General features: G+C 39.8%; 1 protein-coding gene across 3 annotated transcripts in view; it reads right to left on the bottom strand.

Moving 5' to 3' along the window:
• Positions 1-1,557: 1,557 nt before the first annotated feature.
• The window catches only part of LOC104927388 (inositol-trisphosphate 3-kinase B), a 26,362-nt gene continuing 8,518 nt past the window's right edge, over positions 1,558-19,401 (bottom strand). For all 3 annotated transcript variants that reach the window (XM_019279033.2, XM_019279032.2, XM_010741458.3), the window contains exons 6-12: positions 9,281-9,380; positions 8,506-8,543; positions 8,218-8,393; positions 7,390-7,594; positions 5,949-6,050; positions 5,335-5,406; positions 1,558-4,543 (exon numbers count right to left, since the gene is read on the bottom strand). In XM_019279033.2, coding sequence (XP_019134578.2) covers positions 4,334-4,543; positions 5,335-5,406; positions 5,949-6,050; positions 7,390-7,594; positions 8,218-8,393; positions 8,506-8,543; positions 9,281-9,380 — 903 coding nt within the window. In that variant the 3' untranslated portion in view covers positions 1,558-4,333. The remainder of the gene's footprint in view (positions 4,544-5,334; positions 5,407-5,948; positions 6,051-7,389; positions 7,595-8,217; positions 8,394-8,505; positions 8,544-9,280; positions 9,381-19,401) is intronic.

Here is a 19,401-nt window from a genome sequence, read left to right on the forward strand (position 1 = left end):
GATTATTTCACAGGAGATACTGTATCAAGAGAAGATGGATATCTGTTCAAAATTCTGTTGGCAGCCTGCCCAAAATGCTATTGCAAGGAGATGGTTTAAGGCTGAACCGCCAACACAAGACAAATGGTGGAAAATTGTGACTGCAATGTATAATATGGAACAGTTGACTATGTTACTGATCAGGCAAGAGAACAAATCAATGAACATACCACAGTAACTAAATTTGTGGAGATACAGCAATCCAGACCTTTCATTGTTTGTATGTTTGTTGTTTTTTCCGTTATCTTTTCTTTTGTGTGTATTTTTTTATACTAATGGAAAACCAATAAAAATAAAGTGAAAAAAAAAAACAATGAATATGTATAATTAAAAGTCAAATGCTATTTCCTCCCCCAAAAATTAAAAACTTTCTTTTTTTAAAGGTACAGTATGTAAGATTTAGGAGCCTGTATTTAAAGAATATTGCACAATATAATATACATATGCATGTTTTTGTTAGTGTATATCATGTAAATAAGAATAGCTGTTTTTGTTACCCTAGAATAAACATTTTATATCTACAGACACTGTGGGGCCCCTTCTACGGCCATTATCTGCCATGTGTCTGCTATGTTGATCCACCCTGTTTTGACAGTTGCCCACAATGGACAAACCAAATACAAGCTCCAGATAGGGCAATTTGTGTTTTTCATGCATTTCATGGCTACTGGAAAGTCTCTGAGCTGTTTTCAAATGGATGCATTCTGCAGTTCACCACTAGATGTCACTAAGCCCCACACACTGGTACTTTAAATCCTGCTGTAATGCAAAAACAAAATGTGTCTTGACTATCTTTTTTAGAGATTATTGTCTGTCTGCAGTGTCAGTAAAGTGACAGCAGAGAGTGCCACAGATCCACACAGACTGTGTTATGTTGTGTTATGTTAAGGAGGGTTATAACTTTTTACCCAGACTAAATAAACTCACCGGTCCTCTTAATGTGATTACATCTTCTGCCATGCAATCTGGAGTGTAGACATATTCTGGTCTCTAACAAGCCATTTTTCACATAAAAGACCTAAACTGCCCTTTTGTCATATGGGTGACACATCAAATACAAAGAGTATTGTGTACCACCATCCATGGAAAAAAAAAATCACATCCCTGCTGTGGTTCCTCTTTCACAACCTCTCTGATCCTGAATCATGTCCTCTCTCTGCTACCACCTCCGGATGCTGCTGCTGTTGTGGACAGGTGTGATTTGAATAGCAAATGACTGCCATGCAAACACAGCAATCAATGTGGCCAAGGAGGCTTTGGAAACAGCAGCATGGGGTCAGTGTGGGATTTCTCAGGTCAGGAGAAGAGGTTTCGTCCTCACGGTTGAAATACATAATTTGGTATTTCCTTGATAGATAGATAGATAGATAGATAGATAGATAGATAGATAGATAGATAGATAGATAGATAGATAGATAGATAGATAGATAGATAGATAGATAGATAGATTGATTGATTGATTGATTGATTTAAATAGCTCATATTTGGAAAAAACACAAAAATCACATCTGGAAGCAATTTTTTGTTCACCAAATACACACTTTTTTAAAGGAACAATCCAAATAAATACAGAAGCCAGCAAACAACTAATAAACAACTGTAAGTGCACATAGGAAAGCATAAGCTATAGCCAAGATGGTTTGTGTTAAAGGCATAGTTTGACATTTGGGGAAAATACACTTATCTCCCTTCTTTTCATGAATTCAAAATTAAAAGTTAAAAATGAAGCTTAAGCCAGGAGTTGGTTATCTTAGCTTAGCTTAGCATACAGACTGGAAACAGAGGGAAACAGCTAGCCTGTACAAAGGTAACAAAATCTGTCCACTTGCAATGCTACAGCTCACTTTTTACCACATTATATCTTGTTTGTTTAATCAAGACAGTTTAGTTTCTATCTATTTTCAGTCTTTGTGCTAAACTAAGCTAACCAGCTAATGGTGGGTGTTTCATATTTAGCGTACAGACATAACAGTGGTGTCATTTTTTTTCGTCTAACTCTCTGCAAAAAAGCTAATATTAACCAAAATGTCAGACTACTTTTTTTTTATACAGAAGGCACTGAATGGAGTTACAATCACTCTCTTTCTCTGTCTACTGTCACTGCAAACATCAACTGTAAGCTATGGTATTTGAAATATATGGTAGAGTGGAACTAATTCACTGTTTAGTTTTTATTGTTCATCAAGAACCTGTTACATTATAAGACCTGTTTTTGTCCCTTATCTGTCCAACCAGTTTTAAGTGACTGTTTGCATCCCCTCTTGACATAAATGTTATCTGAACATCATCAATCTTTTTTTTTCTATAGCTACATCCAAAAGGTTTGAATGATGTCCACGACGTCAGCGACCTGCCCCACAGTTTGACTTGCACTCGTACTGTAACATATGCTTGAAGACAAAACAACATAACAGCCTAAAATTCAAAATGTCACAGTATCCCATTAACTAAAAAAAAACAAAAAACTTAATATAATGTTATAAATAAAACAGAATTAAATACAAATTAAGCCCAAACTTTAAGAGGATAATAAACATGCACCAATGTAAGACTAAGCACAGAAACCAACAGTTAAGACGAAAGAAGAGAAATTTTCATTAAAACATTTAAAAGTAAGAACATATTTTCAGTTGTCTGACTTGGCTTTGTAATGTCAAGGCACTGTATAGCTTAAATAAGATTGTTCATGGCTGTAAGTGTTCCAGAGGATTTGAGTACACTGAAATAATGTTACAAAAACTACATTAAACATAATAAATCTTACTGTACATTGTGAACAATCCCAACAAAGTGTAATAAGGGTGATAAGTGTTCGGCCAGGGAAGTACTAGGGACGCCATATTGACTATAAATACGCGTCCTCCATAACATACTGAAACTATTGTGAGATGTATAATTTAGCTCCACATAATTGCCAGTTATTGCCAGATTATTATGGCACAAAAGTGGCTGCCACTGAAAACCTCACAAATTAACTCCCAGTATCTAATCTGAGTATGACTTGGTTAAACTGCTAAAAGGCTAGTTTTGTTTTCCATTGTGAAACACACCTAAAATAATTTCATTTTCATATTCATGAGTACGAACACACTCAGCTGTACAGTCTCTAACTGTGGAAATGTAATTATGTGTTTTGTGCTGCAGCTGTGGTCAAACAGACTCAAGACTCTGAAAGTGTATAACTGTTAACTAACTGTAACTATAAAAGTGAGGAGAGCTGGGGTGTAGTCGAATGGAGCTTTTTAAACTTGCATTTTTAAAGTCACTAGATGAACAACTTTTATGTGATTACGGCATCTTTTAAATTATGATTTATGAATTATGAAATTCTACATCTAGTGGCTTTAAATAGTATTCTGGTGATATATATATTTTTTATTATTATTATCAACTAATCCCATGAAAAGACCAAAACAAACAATGAATTGATTGTACAAGTATTGTCTGTGTAGCCATGGTCCCTCCTCTGTGACATAGAGCTTCATCGTCTATAATCTGCTGCTCAAAGTAGTCCCCAACAAATGCACTATTTCCTCCTGCTTGAGTAATGCTGGCTAAAAACTACAGTTTCCAGCTGTATTAGAACGTCATTTAGTTGTTTTTAAAAAATTATTTATGTGTGATCTAAAAATTTACAGCAGGAACAAATAGGGTTGGGCCTGAGAACCACAGATAAGCAGGACAATATTTTAGGCCTTCTTATGGGATTTGATTACAATAACACAAATATAAAATACCACCAGCTTTAGCCTTCAGTTTGTATTAGGTAATCTATTTTAACTGGAGACTTCCTGTAGAAAAAAAGGCCGTCCTGCTGTTATAATGTGCGTAAAATCGACCTTCTTCACAACAAACATTTCAACATGTCGTAAAAGAAAAAACACTGGTCTAATAATATTGATATTGTGCATGCTGGTTCACACAGATGCTTACTGGGAGACTTAATGGAACTGAGCCATCATTAATATCATTAGTGCCATCTGTGTTTTTCCTGCTATGACAAGTTAAAATGTCTGCTGTGAAAAGGGGCCTATTACAGTCTGGCCTTGAGGGAATGAGGATCACATCAAAATGGATAAGGAGGAGGAAGAGCGAGATCCTGATCCACTGGATTTGGATGGAAAGGTTGCATCCATGAATCGATTTTTTATGGGATGGTGTCGTTTCCAACGTGAGGATAAACATCTGTGAAGAAATTCTTGAGGAAGTCCAAAGTGTTCCCAGGAACAAAGGAAGAATGAATGGAAGTGCGTGTCAAAATGTTCACTTGGATTTAAAAGGAAACTCTCAGACTTCAAGTCTCAGAGTTTGCCATGGATGAAATGATGTCCAGCAAACTATCAAGTCCAAAAAGGTAACCATCTTCTCTGTTGCCCTCTACCCACAATGCTCGATGGTTTAGTTCCTCCCCTTCAGGAAGAGGTGTGGTTTTCCCAAAGTCGATCATCCAGACTTTGGCCCGTCCCTTACTGTCGTGAACAAATAACAAGGAGCTGCCAATCACCTGCAGAGATAAAGACAGACAATGGGAGGAATAAAAACACAGGAAAGAATTACTAAAACTCTTTTTTTTTAACTCAATGTTATGTGTTTGATGTGTGCCTGATGATCTCACTTCCTGTTTTGTGACACCAAATTCAAAGTCGTGTCTACTGGTTCGTTGGTTTGAGTGTGCGCTTGTGTTTGCGCGTGCATAACTGTGAAACTAAATGTGTGCATGTGTGGTCAGAGCTGTCGCTGGCCATTTTTCCATGATGAGATCTGCTATGTGTGTGAGCGCTGGCTTGAGGAGTTAGTGTCATTTAACCACACTTGATTACTCAGCTGATTAATTACAATTTCCACCACCTTAAAGTATGTGCTACATATAGTTTAATTAAGTTAACATAGCTCAAGACAGTTTTAAGAACATGAAAATTCAAACGTCCTGAACTGAACCCAGTCTTACAACATAAAGTATTTACAGTAATGCACAAACATATAGATCTAACAGACCAAAATACACTGAAGGATTATTTGAAGATGCTGAAATATAGGTTGAAAAATGAAAACAGCAAAGGTGGAAATAACTTTGGATCAGCTAAACCCCCACACAAAATAAAATACTCCTATTTTTCTACATAATATAGATGATATTATATCTATATCTTTGCATCATTTTGTTGTGAATAATGTTTTACTTTTGACTTTTTGAGTACATTTATAAATAACACAATCGGTTCACGATCGGTTGCACCACATGAGCAGCAGCGGTGCAGACACCAGAAGTTTCCATGACTGTGCGCGTGTCTTTACCTCGTGGGTTTTGAAGAACGGGGAGATCTCCAGAGTGTCTTTGATTTCCTCCAGCCTTGTTAAATAACAGTTCTGGAAACAAAAAAAAGAGCTTTTGATATTTTGTTCACTCAGTTTTGCCCACTTGTGATGCTGCCTATTATGTTGTCTGGATGTCAGAGATATTATGAGCTGCTGATAAGAGTCAAGAAACGGTAAACTCAACTCGATGCGGAGCCATATGATCTATTCTCAGTACAGCATATGTAAGCTATTTTTTTACAACCACAAAAGTTAAACTCATTTCAAAATGTGATGCCCGCCTTGAATTTTTAAAGAAAAACAACACACAAGCTTACAAGCGTTGGCACATACACAACGCTGTCAAAATACTAAGAGTGTGCATGTGTGTGTATGTGTAAAGAGGCAGAGGGAGTTCCCAAGGACTTCCCTTTTTCTTCTGACCCGAGAAGGTCCCATTGCATGTCTCTGCATCTGTGTACACTTGTGTTTCCCATGGGGTTTTTAAAACGGCACACACCACGTCAACTTAAAATTCCATTCCTCATCTGTTTTTCTGTCCCGTACATCGGTCAAGGCTGTTAACACACGCAGTTAACGACAAACACACTCACCAGTATGTCTTTATTTCCTTTGACAAAGTCGTGGAAGGCTGCACTAACTTGTTCTCTCGTTTTTGTTTTCTTAAAATCTCTGTTCACCGTCCCGTCCTCCTTCTATAGACGAGAGGAGAAGACAAAATATCATTTTAGGGATCATTATGATGTAAATGAATGTTTAGTATTTTTAGCCTGTAGTCATGAAATGCAGTTTCCAGGCTTCTTACAGACATGGGAAGGATGGGAAGGGAGGAAGGAGAAGGAGCGGAGGAGAGGCTGGACAAGAAAAGCAGAACAAACAATGGGGAGAGGAAAAGAAGGAGGGAGTGAAAGATATTTTTAGAGATTTACCCTTAAAAGCATGGAAAAGACTGACCAGAACCACACAGAAACACTTTGTTTCATCCCACGGACTTGACAAATGTTGACACAGCAACTAACAGTTCATTCAGTTGTTGATTATTTCTGATTACTCAAATTAATCAGGTTTAAAAATCACTTCACTCGATAATAAAAGTAGTTGCTGATCATTTGAGACTTTACAGATGTTGTTTTTTTGGGTATGAGGATCTGCAGTTATAACTTTCGCCAATACACAGACGAAGATTCAATGCCTCTTGTTAACAAAAGCCTTTAGTTATTTCCTTGAAAAATGTTATTGAGTGACAAACAAAGGACCCATATTAAATTTACGGAAGCCGTAGTATTTATAGCAGCACTGGAAAAAGTAGTAGTGGAACAATAGCAGTAGTTCTGGAGTTGCAGCATCAATATCAGTAGTACATGTACAGTAGTAACAGTAGTACAGTAGATTAGCATCAGACGCAGTACCAGCAGTGAGAGCCAACTAGTCTCTTGGAGGAATACATGATTTCTTATTCTTCTGGCTGCCAGGCAACAAGGTACTATTTGTAGCTAAAACAATTTTCCCTTTATGGTTCAGATCTCTCTCTCTGTTTAACACACACTTTTCACATCCATAAGAGCTTATACTATCTTTAAAATACACACATAGTCACACAGATGGAGAAAATGTGAATCACATGAACTGTACGTCCACACTTTTTATTTCTCCACACACACATATCTCTGTTTCTGGGGATAACCCTCAGTGTCATGGAAACAGACCACCAGGAGGCCGTGAATGTCCTTATATAGCCACAACCCTCAAATAAAGACAGCAGAGACCGAGAGATTTGTGTGCGTGTGTGTGTGCGTGTGTGTGTGTTTGTGTGTACAATGTCAGTGCCAGATGCTGAGGCATATAGAGCTGCCACGGACAGGCCTCATGTATGACAAAGGAAGTCATGCACAAACATATACTTCAGAGGAAGTTTCTGTTCAAAACAGGAAGCTGGATCATGCCCCTGAAGGACACACACCACACACACAGTGAATACTGGAAGAAAACAGGGAGGGAAGGCCGCACGCACACCCTCATCTTTGTGAGTCTTACCTTGACTCCCTCTATCCTAAATCCCAGGGTAGCCGTTGAGCTTATGGTCTCCCTCCACTGCATGTATCTAGGTTTGGTCACCACTTTCTGCTCGCTTTCCTCTGGCGTAGGCGCCTCGGGATCAACCTCGATCATTTTCTGATACATGTCGGGTCTTGGAGAGGGCTTCTTACGAGCCTTGGTCAGCTCTTCCTCGAGGTAGGTCCTGATGGGTGAGAAAAAAGAAAGAAAGAAAAAAAAAACAAACAGGTGGTGGGTGGGTGAAGACGACAGAGAAGAAAAAAGGGTGATGAGCGCAGAGAGGTAGGAGGACAAGGTACGGGGTGAAGTGAAGGTGTGAAGATGACGTCTCTTTCCAGACAGCATGACACAGCAGCTCACAGAAGCCTTCAGCTGAATTTAGAGCTAAAATGCTGATACAAGCCTACATAGTTCTCAATTATTGCAACTTAGTTCTTATTTTTAAGGTTATGGACACTATTTCTATTGGCTCCTGGTTTACCTCCAAATAAAGGTATGAAAGCTGGGGTTTGTTGCCCTGTCCCACTTTGTTGTAGTGAAGTTGGCCTATTTCCACATCTTAGCCATTTGTTTTGACTATAATAGTATCATTATCAAGAGAAATTATGGCCCAAACCATAAAGATAAGACATAAAAACATATTTGAGTCTATCTCTGTGCAGATTAAAATAACACAGACATGTTTGTGGTTTGTTGTGAAATAAAAGTGCATCAAAGTTCAGTCGTTCTCTGGTTAAGCGGCACTGCAAACACCCACCAGCCTGCTATCTACAGATTTATGTAACGTCATGTCATGCGTCCTCTCACCTCACTCCCATCTTACAGTCCATCACGCACGGGTAGTCAAACTCTGCCAGCAGATCCTCCATCTGGTTATATTTCTGGCCGTCCTTCTCTACGTCTCCATGGTAACCAGGCACGTAGGGGCGCAGCACATCCCTCATCAGGAGGGACAAACAGCGTTGCTCACAATCACAGTGTTTCTGAAGGATATCGACGACAAGCTGTTAGCATTCTTATACCCTTGGCTACGCTGCAAAGCAACTTTTTGTCCAGTGACAAAGAAAGTGTGATTGGTGTGAGGGGGGGTCTTACTTTTAATATGCGGCCGTTTGCTCCCGCTTTGAAGCTCCCTGTAAAAAGACACATATTTACTGTGAAGCAGCTGCAGTAAGTTTTAAGACTCAGTAAGCCTGGTTTAAGTTTGTTAGCAGTTGATCTACATTTATTCAAAGGAGGCATGGCTTGATCTTTCCTAATGCTATGTTTTTTTAAAAGATATTTTTGGGCCTTTTCAAGCTTTATTTATTTATTTATTTATTTTTTGATAGAGACAGCTGAAGAGTGCCAGAAATGTGGGGAGAGAGATATGAGGAATGACATGCGGGAAAGAGCCACAGGTCGTATTCAAACCCTGGGCTGCCGTGGCAAGGACTGAGCCTTCGTACATGGGGCGGTTGCTCTACCAACTGAGCTAAACCCCCCTAATCCTGTTTCTAACCCTTGCCACATACACTCTCCCCCTTAGGGCCCTGATCTCAAAGATCTAGCACTAGCAAAGACAGACTAAGGCTTGACTCATCTCTTTTTATCAGTGTTATGTTCTATGCCTGTGTGAGAGGTAGTAATTAAATTCCAAATAACCATTTAACCTACTGTAATCATGACTGGTCACATCATACTGTCAGCTCGAGGAGAAACTGGTTGATAAAAGTTCCAACTGTCGCTGGAAAGTGCTCAATCAGCAGAAAACTACAGATCACAGATATTTAACCGCTTGGTGTGTCGGGCCCCGGCAGTACTGTGGTTTAGCCCCATGTTCGTGTCTATTTTTATTCTAATCAACCATACAGTTTGTGTGTCTACATACCCGCGTGCCCAGCCAGTTGTATCCAGGGATATTTCTTCTTGAAGGACATGACAAACGGGGACCAGTGGACCATGTTCTTAATCTTCTTCCAAGACTTGTGCTACAAACACAAACAGAAGTGATAAGTGAACTTGCTTCACTAGAATCGATGCTGCCTGTCTGATTCGTCATCCATATAAAAATCAATAAATACAAATGAAATGGCTGAGAGCAGTCAGCTTAAAATCTTCCAGGAAACAGTAGTTTAAGTTCTCCTATGAAACTTTCGGGTGATTGACTTTTTTTCTTTCTTTCTTTTTTTACGTTTAATGGCAATGAGCAAAACAAGTCTTTAAAACACACACACATACACACACTGTGGGGCATCCCTGACCCTGGGGGAGCTGTTTTCAATCTCTGCCAGGTTCTCCCACACTCTCTTTTTTCATCTTTAGCTGTCTTAAAACACTTAAACTAAACTCCGGAGGATCGAGCTGGGGTTTCCCCTGGTAACACACACACACACACACACACACGCACACACACGCACACACACACGCACACACACGCACACGCACACGCACACACACACGCTCGCACACACAGTTTCTCCAAGGGCTCTCCCTGTCCCTGGCAGGGATACACTGAACTGCAGGACTCCTGCCACAGACACAAACAAGCACACACAAACTCATTCACGAACCGAGACATGTGCTGTCTCAGACGCACAAACACAGACAGCGAGTTCCATCGAAAGCTTTTATCAGCAGTGACCACAGACTGATTGAATTCTTCTCATTTCTCCATCTCTCTGTCCAATTCTTTCCTTCTGCAGATATATCGATATTTCACTGTGGAAGACCGACATGTTCATCGCTCTAAAAGTACTGTATGTTCCCTGCATGACATGTTACAGGTCAAACGGCCTGAATAACAAGAAGTGTGACATATTGAAATGAGCAAAAACACGAAGCAAAAGTTCCATTTCTTAAAATAAATAATAAAAGAACAGGACTGTGGCTTAACATTTCTTTATAAAACTGAACCCCTCTTATCCCCACGAGCCCTAATATTCTCCTAATATCACAATGTGCTAATTGTTCTGAGTGTTGCAACATGCTATTAAATTACTGAATAACATATTCAAAACTTGAAAGACGCAAGTTTTGATGCCTGCAGCATTACATCAGATGGAAAAAACTCCAGATGGCTTGTTCTGTGGGTTTAAACAATGCTTGGCTGTGCAACATTGTGGAACAGTGGATGCAGCAAGAAATGAGAAATGTTTTGAGGAGTTTCCTCTTTAAAACACTTATGAAATGCTTCATGCAGCTTTCAGATTTCTGCTGAAATGTCCCATCCTACACGAGGACGAAAGATCTGTTCTCTTCACGTGAATGGTGTGATCTAGCACACTGAAGATTTCCTGTGGTCTGCAAATACCAGAGAAATAATATTATGTCTACAAATAACCAGAGGAGAGAAGAAGAAGGGAGATGAGAGGAGGATAAGATATGAGAGAAGAGGACCATAGAAGGAGATATATAACCCATGTCACATAATCTGGACCTGGCCAAAATTCGCAAGCTGACTAGGAGGCATGACTATCTATGGTTAGACGCACGCACACACACACACAGACACACTTTCCTCTCTCTCTCGCTTTCTCTCTGCGTGTCTCAAGAAGAATCACATGATGGGATTTTCTCTGCACCACTGCGAGGAGAGAGAAAAGAAAAACTCACCCCTAAAGTAACACACACACACACACACACACACACACACAACACTTGGTGGAAACTAACAAAGTGGTTTTAGCTGAAATGAGTCTCCCTGGGATATCTTTATTAGCGTTTGTCTTTTGAAAATGAAGCAACAGCAAGTTTGTAGGCATGGTTCAGTATTTCTAGAAGTATACTGAAATCTTTTGCTTCCACACTTTGTACACTTTCTGATAGAGATTTAATGTGGTTTAAAGTAAGATGACAGTGACCTGGAGGCAAGACTTAGCATCCAGTGCAGTCTTTCACTGACACTCTCAATGTGCATGACTCATCTTTTAAATAAATAAAGATTTAAATGAAACAAAAAAGGCACGTTTTGAATTTTCCCTTTCATCTATTATCGTTTTGATCAGTGGACAGATTTCAATCAGCATTTCTGGCTTCTAGTTATAGGAAATGCAACACGGGTGATGCTTTTTAGACCACCAGGACATGAATAAGTCAAACTGAATGGTATTCCCCTTCTCATTTTTTCCATTTCAAGTCAGTTAGCGAGAGAGCAAGAGTATCAGGCTACAGTTTGGTAGGCAGCCAGGGTCTGCACTTTCTCTGTCATCCATCTACCATGTTGCCCACTTACAGCTGGTGTGTGTGTGTGATAGAGATGTGAAGGACAAGAGGGAGAAGAGAGAAAAGTAAAAGTCTGGACTATCTCAAGTGTGAGTAATAACAGATGTTGTCACAGCGTGTAGATTAAGGAGGCAGAGACATTAAAATGCAATCACAGGAGGAGAGGAGAAGTTTGGTTTGTGTGCAATTAAAAAAAGAAAGACCGCTACTATTACTGGCACTATTGCTCAATAAAATCGAACTTCAAAAATCACTTAACAAGGACTAAATCCAGGTATATAAAAAAAAGCATTCTGCAAGCCTGTCATAAAAGTACCTGAAGGTGGCTGGTGCGGAGGTGGATGATGGTAATGATAAAGATGGCTCCGACTGACACAACAACACTCCACATTGAATACAGCCATGCAAACCACATCATGGCCGAGGGGCTTTCTGTCAGTCGGGGAAGTGACAAACTTGACAAGATTATCTGTCCAGCCGAACTCTCTGTCAGGTCTGTCTCTGTCTCTGCTTTAAAAACGCACGCTCCTCTTTCTACGCCCCGACCAGGATTTAAACGTGCATGTTTGTGTGTCTGAGTGTGTGCAGTGATAAACAATTGTGGATCATTTGATAGCCAAAAACATTGTCTGGACATGCAAATCTCCACTCCGGGTCACAACATTTGAAAGACACAGATGGAGCTAAGTGTGTGTGTGTGTGTGTGTGGGTGTTTTAAGTGTGAATGCACTGGGAGAATGCCCGAGGCTTTGTGGAATAAGCGAACTAAACCTATACGCTGATACGTGTTTTTCTACATATATGTTTGAGTATGCTCATGTGTTTGGGTAGGTATATATAAGTGCAAACATCATGCATGTGTTAGGATGTCTGTAAGTGTGACACAAAAAGATTGTGACAGGAGACAAAATGAAACATCCTAAACGACAGCTCACACACGCTCTAAGGCAAGCTACTACACCTTCAGCCTGCAACATCAGACACACAACAAAAAATCTAGACCATACTGTCTGTGCTTTACTTAAAAATGGACTTAAGATATTCTTACTAAAGCTAGTAAAACAATAAATAATTTCACATGACAATTGCCTTTTCTCTCCCGTGTCTGTGTGAAAACAAAATTTGCATAAATGTGTCTACATGTGTGACACGTAGATAAAAAAACGCTTATGGAAACCTATTGCAAAAATATGTGTGTAGGAAATATTTGCACGAGCAGAATCATTCTAACAATTAAGAATTTGGACCCTGCCTATTTAAGATGATTCCAGCTTTCCACTGAGAGCAATACATATCAAATATCAGGAATTACTATCCAGTTAAAGTCAGTCTGTCCAGTCCAGTCAGTAGTTCCTAAAAGTAGCTCTCATTTGCTATTATTTTGAGCTTTTTTCACTGGTTGAATTTCTGGTAAAAAACTGCTGTTTTTTTAAATAATATTCTCCTGTGTATGAGTTATGCTGGTCTGTGCAAACAGTCAATATACAGCCAAGTCTTCTTGGAGATATTCCCACTTTTACACGAGCTACTTTTCATTCCTATTCAGTAGGAAACTTTCTAAATAAACACAAAGAATTAGTTGTCGTCTCTCTTTTGTGCATTTTTCTCATATCAGTGCGAGCGATACTTCATCATCACAACAAGATTAATGTGTTAAATGGGCAGATACATGCGCTGTTATTCAGGCAGAGTCGGCCTTTTTGTCGCTCTCTCATCTTTTTCTGGCTCATTGCTCCCCGTCTCTCCTATCTCTATCCCCAGACCAGCTGGATGACAAGCGAGTGTGGAGAGCAGGAAAAACAGTAAAGTTTCCATTGAAAGAGAGAGAGAGAGAGAGAGAGAGAGAGAGAGAGAGAGAGAGAGAGGAAACGGTAAGAGAAGGAACTTCTTGCAGACAGGAAGTGGGGGGGTTGCCGCTTGCCTCAGCGACAGTATTTTCCACATCCGCCGCTGACTACAAACAAAAGAAAGAAAAAAAAAGGCCTTGCCCTCTGTAAACAACAAAAAGAGTACGGAGGAAAAAAGAAGTACTGAGGCAAAGAGTTTCTACTGGCCCCTGGATTATTTTCTTCTAGAAATATGCATCATGCTTTTCAACCTCTGCAGACATGTTGCAACACATCATACATTTGCATACGAGACAAATTACTTATTAAATTGTGCAATTTTCGTGTGTAGTATTGTTTAGGGTGTTGCCCTAAACAATATGCACAGATGTGAGAAAAACGTAAAGAGAATTAGGATTATACTGTATAAGGCAACCAGATATCACTCATTTGCATGCAGGTACGACTGAGTGGTGAGAAAAAAAACCTCGGGCAAAGGGTAACTCTGGGTTACAAATGTGTAATGTGAAGAAGCAGGGGAAACACTGATGCATGTTGATGTTTTCAACGGAGAAGCACTGAGGAAACAACAAGCCCGATATCACTCACCACAAGGTCTCCTTGCAGATACAAATATTGCAACTGTCTGAGTCTGCAAAGTTTAGACTAAGAGGCACACACTCACACACACCCACACACACACACACACACACACACTAAAACGCACACATTCACACAGAGACAAAATTAAACTGCAGGGAGGGTGATGCAAGCTAAACAATGTGCAGTAGATGCTTAGAGAGTGCATGATAAATCTCTTAGCAACCATGGCTAGCCAGTGGAAAAATAGCTTTGCAAAAGTGACACCTATATAAAGGCGAAAAAAAAGGGACACCTAAAAGAAAGAAGGGTTGAGATGTTTGTGATGCGGCTGTTGGATTGTGCTGTAACTGAATAATGTAGTCCAATAAGGAAGAGGTCGCTATGGAACATTAAAGACCACATCTGACTTTAGATCTAGCCTCAACTACGAACAGAAGAGGTTCTTTTGCGTTTTTTTTACTAACTAGTATATTAACCTATAAAAGCATGGTCGTGTTAAAACAGAAATAAACGACAACTTCTACACAAATTCTGTCAATCTAGCCATTACATTCAGAAGGCGCGACTTGTGAATGTTTATAAGACATGCTATACATCCCCTTTTTTTTTTTTACATAAATACATACATTGTTGTATCACATCCAGCAGGGTTTCCCCAGCGTGTCTCTCGACAGGTCTAAAAGCATGTGAAACCAAGCTTCACTTCTGCACTGGATCCGATACTTTCAAAACAACTACTGTAACTGCAGGCCCACCTGACTCCTCCACAGCCCCCGGGGCAACATGAACACATGAACTCTTGCCAGCAACCTCACACAGAAACACCAAATAAAGAATTGACCGGTGTTTCCCCTCTCACGGTAAATCAAGTAGGCACTCTGTAACACACACACACACACACACACACACACAAATAAGAGTTGGACACACACCCATAAACTTGCAGGCTCTCTGTCAGACACACACATACAGCTGTGAGAGGGAAACTCGGTTTGACGTCACAGGGCTGCTAGGCAACCAGCCGCCGTGGTAGTGAAGATTTTCCACTGCAGTACAAACACACTGTGTGTCTTAGAGTGTGTGTGTGTGTGTGTGCTGATATTTTGTGCCGACCCACTTGAGTTACAGCTCAGGACAAAAAAAAAAAAAAGAGTTTGTAGTCCAGTCCACCAAAAAAATAAATAAATATGTAAATATATTTTTGGGTGTTGGAGTTGAGATTCGGTTGGATAAGCAAGCAAACATGCAGATTAGTGTTTGGGTCAGTGCGCGTCTGCATTTTAAAGAGTCCTTTAAAAAGGGATGTGAGTAAGAGCGACATAAGCTACAGTGTGTTTGCGAGAGAGAAAAAAAACAGTTTCTGTGCACGTACAATACTGCGTCGTGCTGCAAACTTCATCAAGCAAAAGTTGTAGTGTGTACGGAGGGTGTGTCGGCGTTAGCATATGTGAGCATGTGTTTTACAGTTGAGCAATATGGGCGCAGTCTGAATTCCAAAGGACACATCTGTTTAGATAACAACTTTACTGTACTGGGTATCAAAGTGTGTCCACTGTATTGCATCCCAAACTTAACATACAGAACCAGCAGCATGAGTAACATCACGCCTCCTGCATCATTTAAAGTGTTCGTAAGTCCTGCCCTACTTCCGTTTTACTGTAGCTTCTGCTCCACTAGCTTTATCTGCTTTCATCAGTCTGAAAAGCTGAGACATGATGTTGGGCTTTTCTGTGCATTGTACAAGTTTAAACACAAGCTCCCATTAACTTTTTTACAGCATGTTTATACAGATAAACACAAGCTCCCATTAACTTTTTTACAGCATGTTTATACAGATAAAATAAAAATAAAAAAAAAAACTCGCTGTTCAGTTTTTTAGAGCTGCACAACAAACAATCAATCTATTGATCTTAGACTATAAAATATTAAAAAAAAAAACAATAAAAAATTAAAAGAGCCTAAGGTGTCAACTTTAAATCACATTTTCTCTATCAGCACAACAGTCTTACCACAAAAACATGCATCTAACTGTGATATGAAACAGAGAACAGCAGTAACTCTTGATATTTGACAAGCAGGAACCCACAACTGTTACATAATTCAACAATTTGTTTTAGGAGATTAATTGTCTGTAGATAATAATTTATTGATTGTATAATTGGTAAAACTAATGATTTGAAGCGAGTCCGTTTTATCGGTAAGCACGCTTGTAAAGCTGAGCACCGACTGCTGATAAATCATATGATTCCTGTTGTTTTTTTCCCAACTTGTTTATGCACATTATCTTCAGTTTTAATGTTTGGATTACTGTCATTTTGTAATTTAACATTATTTATTATCTTAAATTGTATAATTCTAAGTCTCTGGATATTATATTATGACCGTTAATTTCCGAGTGTTTTGCATTTCCATGTTCCTGCCGCAGGATCCGTCTGTAACTGTTTAGTTTGAAACTACTTTGCTGCGTGTGGAGCTGATACTTAAAGGTAAATTACACAGAAATGCTAACAACTGGGTATCACGTCATAACTCCGCTGCAGGCGGATTCTTCTTCTCTTTTCATTCCCCCAGAACTCAACAGACATTTTCTACAAAGAAAAAACAAAGATGTCAATCTACTGCAGGTGCCCTTTTGCTGCCAATTTACGAGACCTAGGAAAACACCAGCAATACATGTGTGCCTTCTAACCCTTGGAGAGATGCCCAACAGTCAAAAGATCAGCCAAATGGTGTCTATATATGGCTCTGTTCTGATTCCAGCCTCTACACTTTAAGCAATGAAATAAAAAAATGAGTTGTCGTGCGAAATGTCATGAAAATGTCAGACTTAACTTGGGTGAACGATGCAAAAGTAATTCATTTAAACTACTGCAGGTGAATTCAGTTGTCAGGATAATGAATGCATGCAGGATGAAGCAGAGCCCTTCAAAACTAAAATATTTTCTGTTCTTTTTTTGTTTTCATAGAGCATGCAGGAAATTGTTACCTTTCACATTTATTTCCTATATTTCACTGTAACCCCTGTGTGTATAGTACCAGAGCTACACGTCCCATCGTTTTCTGGTGTTCATGGCTATATAAATAAATAAAGTCCCTCCTGCAATAAATAGCAACGAGAAGAGGATATATGCTTCCCTTAATGTCAGTTTAAGACAACATCGCTAATATATAGTAAACACTGTCCAGCGTTTCCTCTGCTGCTCTCTTTATTTTGTCTTTCTTTCTGCCAGTCTTCCTCTCAAGCTCACTCTGTCTTCCTCCCTCAGTATCTCTCCTCTTCTCTCTCTCCCTCTCCTCTTTCCTACATACCTCCCACACAAGCAAGCATAATTTATGTGTATCTGCATGTCTGCCTCTTGCACACACACACACACACCAGGTTTCCTTAAAGTACGGATCAGGCTGCAGACAAGAACGTGAATACCCCGCATGTTTGACATCTTTTCGCGACACTGGGGGGGAAATCCAGACTTTTACTTATAACTAAAAACCTAAATCTGATCTTCTGTAGGAGCTTCTGTTCTTTTCCTTTGCCTGGATAAAGGAGGGGAAAAAAACACTGACCGGAAATATGCAAAGAGCCATACAAACACTATTCAAATCTATCAGCCAAATTCATTTAAACAAATTGTTTGTAATCCATGTCAACCGGGGGAGCTGGGACATTGGTTTAGGGATAGGTCATGCAATTAAAATCTGCAAGAGAACTCCGTCCATCACAGATAGACTGGCGTGTCATTAATCTTGCACTGCAATATGATCATAGCACGGACATCTCTGTTGCTGCTGCCTCTCATAATGAAAGCAAACATGGAAAATTAGATTTGAATGATTAGAAAGATGATGCCGTATCGATCGCAGGATTAGGAGTATTCAAATATATGCATGCTTAGTGGCCTGGGTGGGGTGTACGGCTTAGTTTTAAAGCTCATGTATGATTCGTGATAATTCATCTGATGAGAACAGAATATGGGCATTTCCCTCTTTAAGACACAAACACAAAGTGAAAAGATGTTTGCAGTGTGAAGTCCTAAAAAAAAGAGGACACTTTTGGGACTGGCATATTGTTTAGAAGAAACACTGGTGAAAATCAGTTATACAATACTTCGTTAAATCATGTTTCAAAGCAGAAGTGAGATGGCCTCGTGAACTTATCCTGGCTACAAATAAAAAACACACCCACCCACCCACCAACCTACACACACACATACTCAAACAGGCCTCAGCCTCCTCTTTGAATGGTGTCCAAACGCAGGCAAAGACTAAGTGTGTGTGACTGGCAAATTCTCCTGCTTTCCCTTTTTCTATCATCCATGCTCACACACACACGCACACACACACACACACACACACACACACACACACACACACACACCTTCACATTACCCACACACTAAAAACACACCTACACACACAAACACACACACACGCGCACACACACAGAGGTCGGGGCACAGAGCTAGCTTTGTTACTGTGAATGTCAACCATTACTCAGACAGGGAGCACTGGCCAATTTGACACAGGAGCACCCAACAACGTGCACGGACACACTCAAACACACACAACGCACACATACACGAGACGTGCACACTTTCTGAAGCACAGTGGTTAACAGAGACTCGCGTCAGGACAAGACAGTCCTGCGCGAGCTTCGAGCTTTTATACGTGACCTTTTTCAGATTATTTAACCAAAGATATTAAGAAACCAGGACTTTTCACTGTTTCGCAAACACTCAGCACACGACCTGTGATACGTGTGAAACCAGTCTGCACATACAGCTATGTAACACCTGTAAAAGTCAAACTATATAATTGAAAAAAATGATCTAACACAACAAAAACAAGAGAGAGTATGCAGCTGTGCTTTGAGCTGAATGTTAACAATACCTATTAAAATGCTTTAGGGTGTTCATCTGGTGTGTTTACCATGTTCACCACCACAGCGTAGTGTGTAAGCATGCTGATTAGTACGACACCAAGTATTTGCCGAGCTATGTAGTACTTCAAAGGATAGATAAACCATTTGAGTAGTGCTAGAGGAAGAGTCAGGGAATCACCAAAACCAGAGGAAATCATTTCGTAGTTGTCCATTCTATAGATGTTGACATTTATCAACAGGACCAGCAGTGGACCGACCACCAGACTGCCACTGCCATTTCAAGAACTAGCAAGGCTAAAACTATTTTCCTATAGAGTGACTTTCAAAGATAATCCATCTATTTCTCTGACTTTTCCCAAGTGGATGATGTATAGCTATCCCAGTTAATGCAGTTTCCACAGGTCATTGCCATTTTAAACTACAAAAGGTCTCCAGCAGGTTGTTGATCCAATCTACTCACACCAGCAAACAAACCGTCAA

Source organism: Larimichthys crocea, chromosome XI (assembly GCF_000972845.2).
Source record: "Larimichthys crocea isolate SSNF chromosome XI, L_crocea_2.0, whole genome shotgun sequence".
NCBI classification, from domain to species: domain Eukaryota; kingdom Metazoa; phylum Chordata; class Actinopteri; family Sciaenidae; genus Larimichthys; species Larimichthys crocea.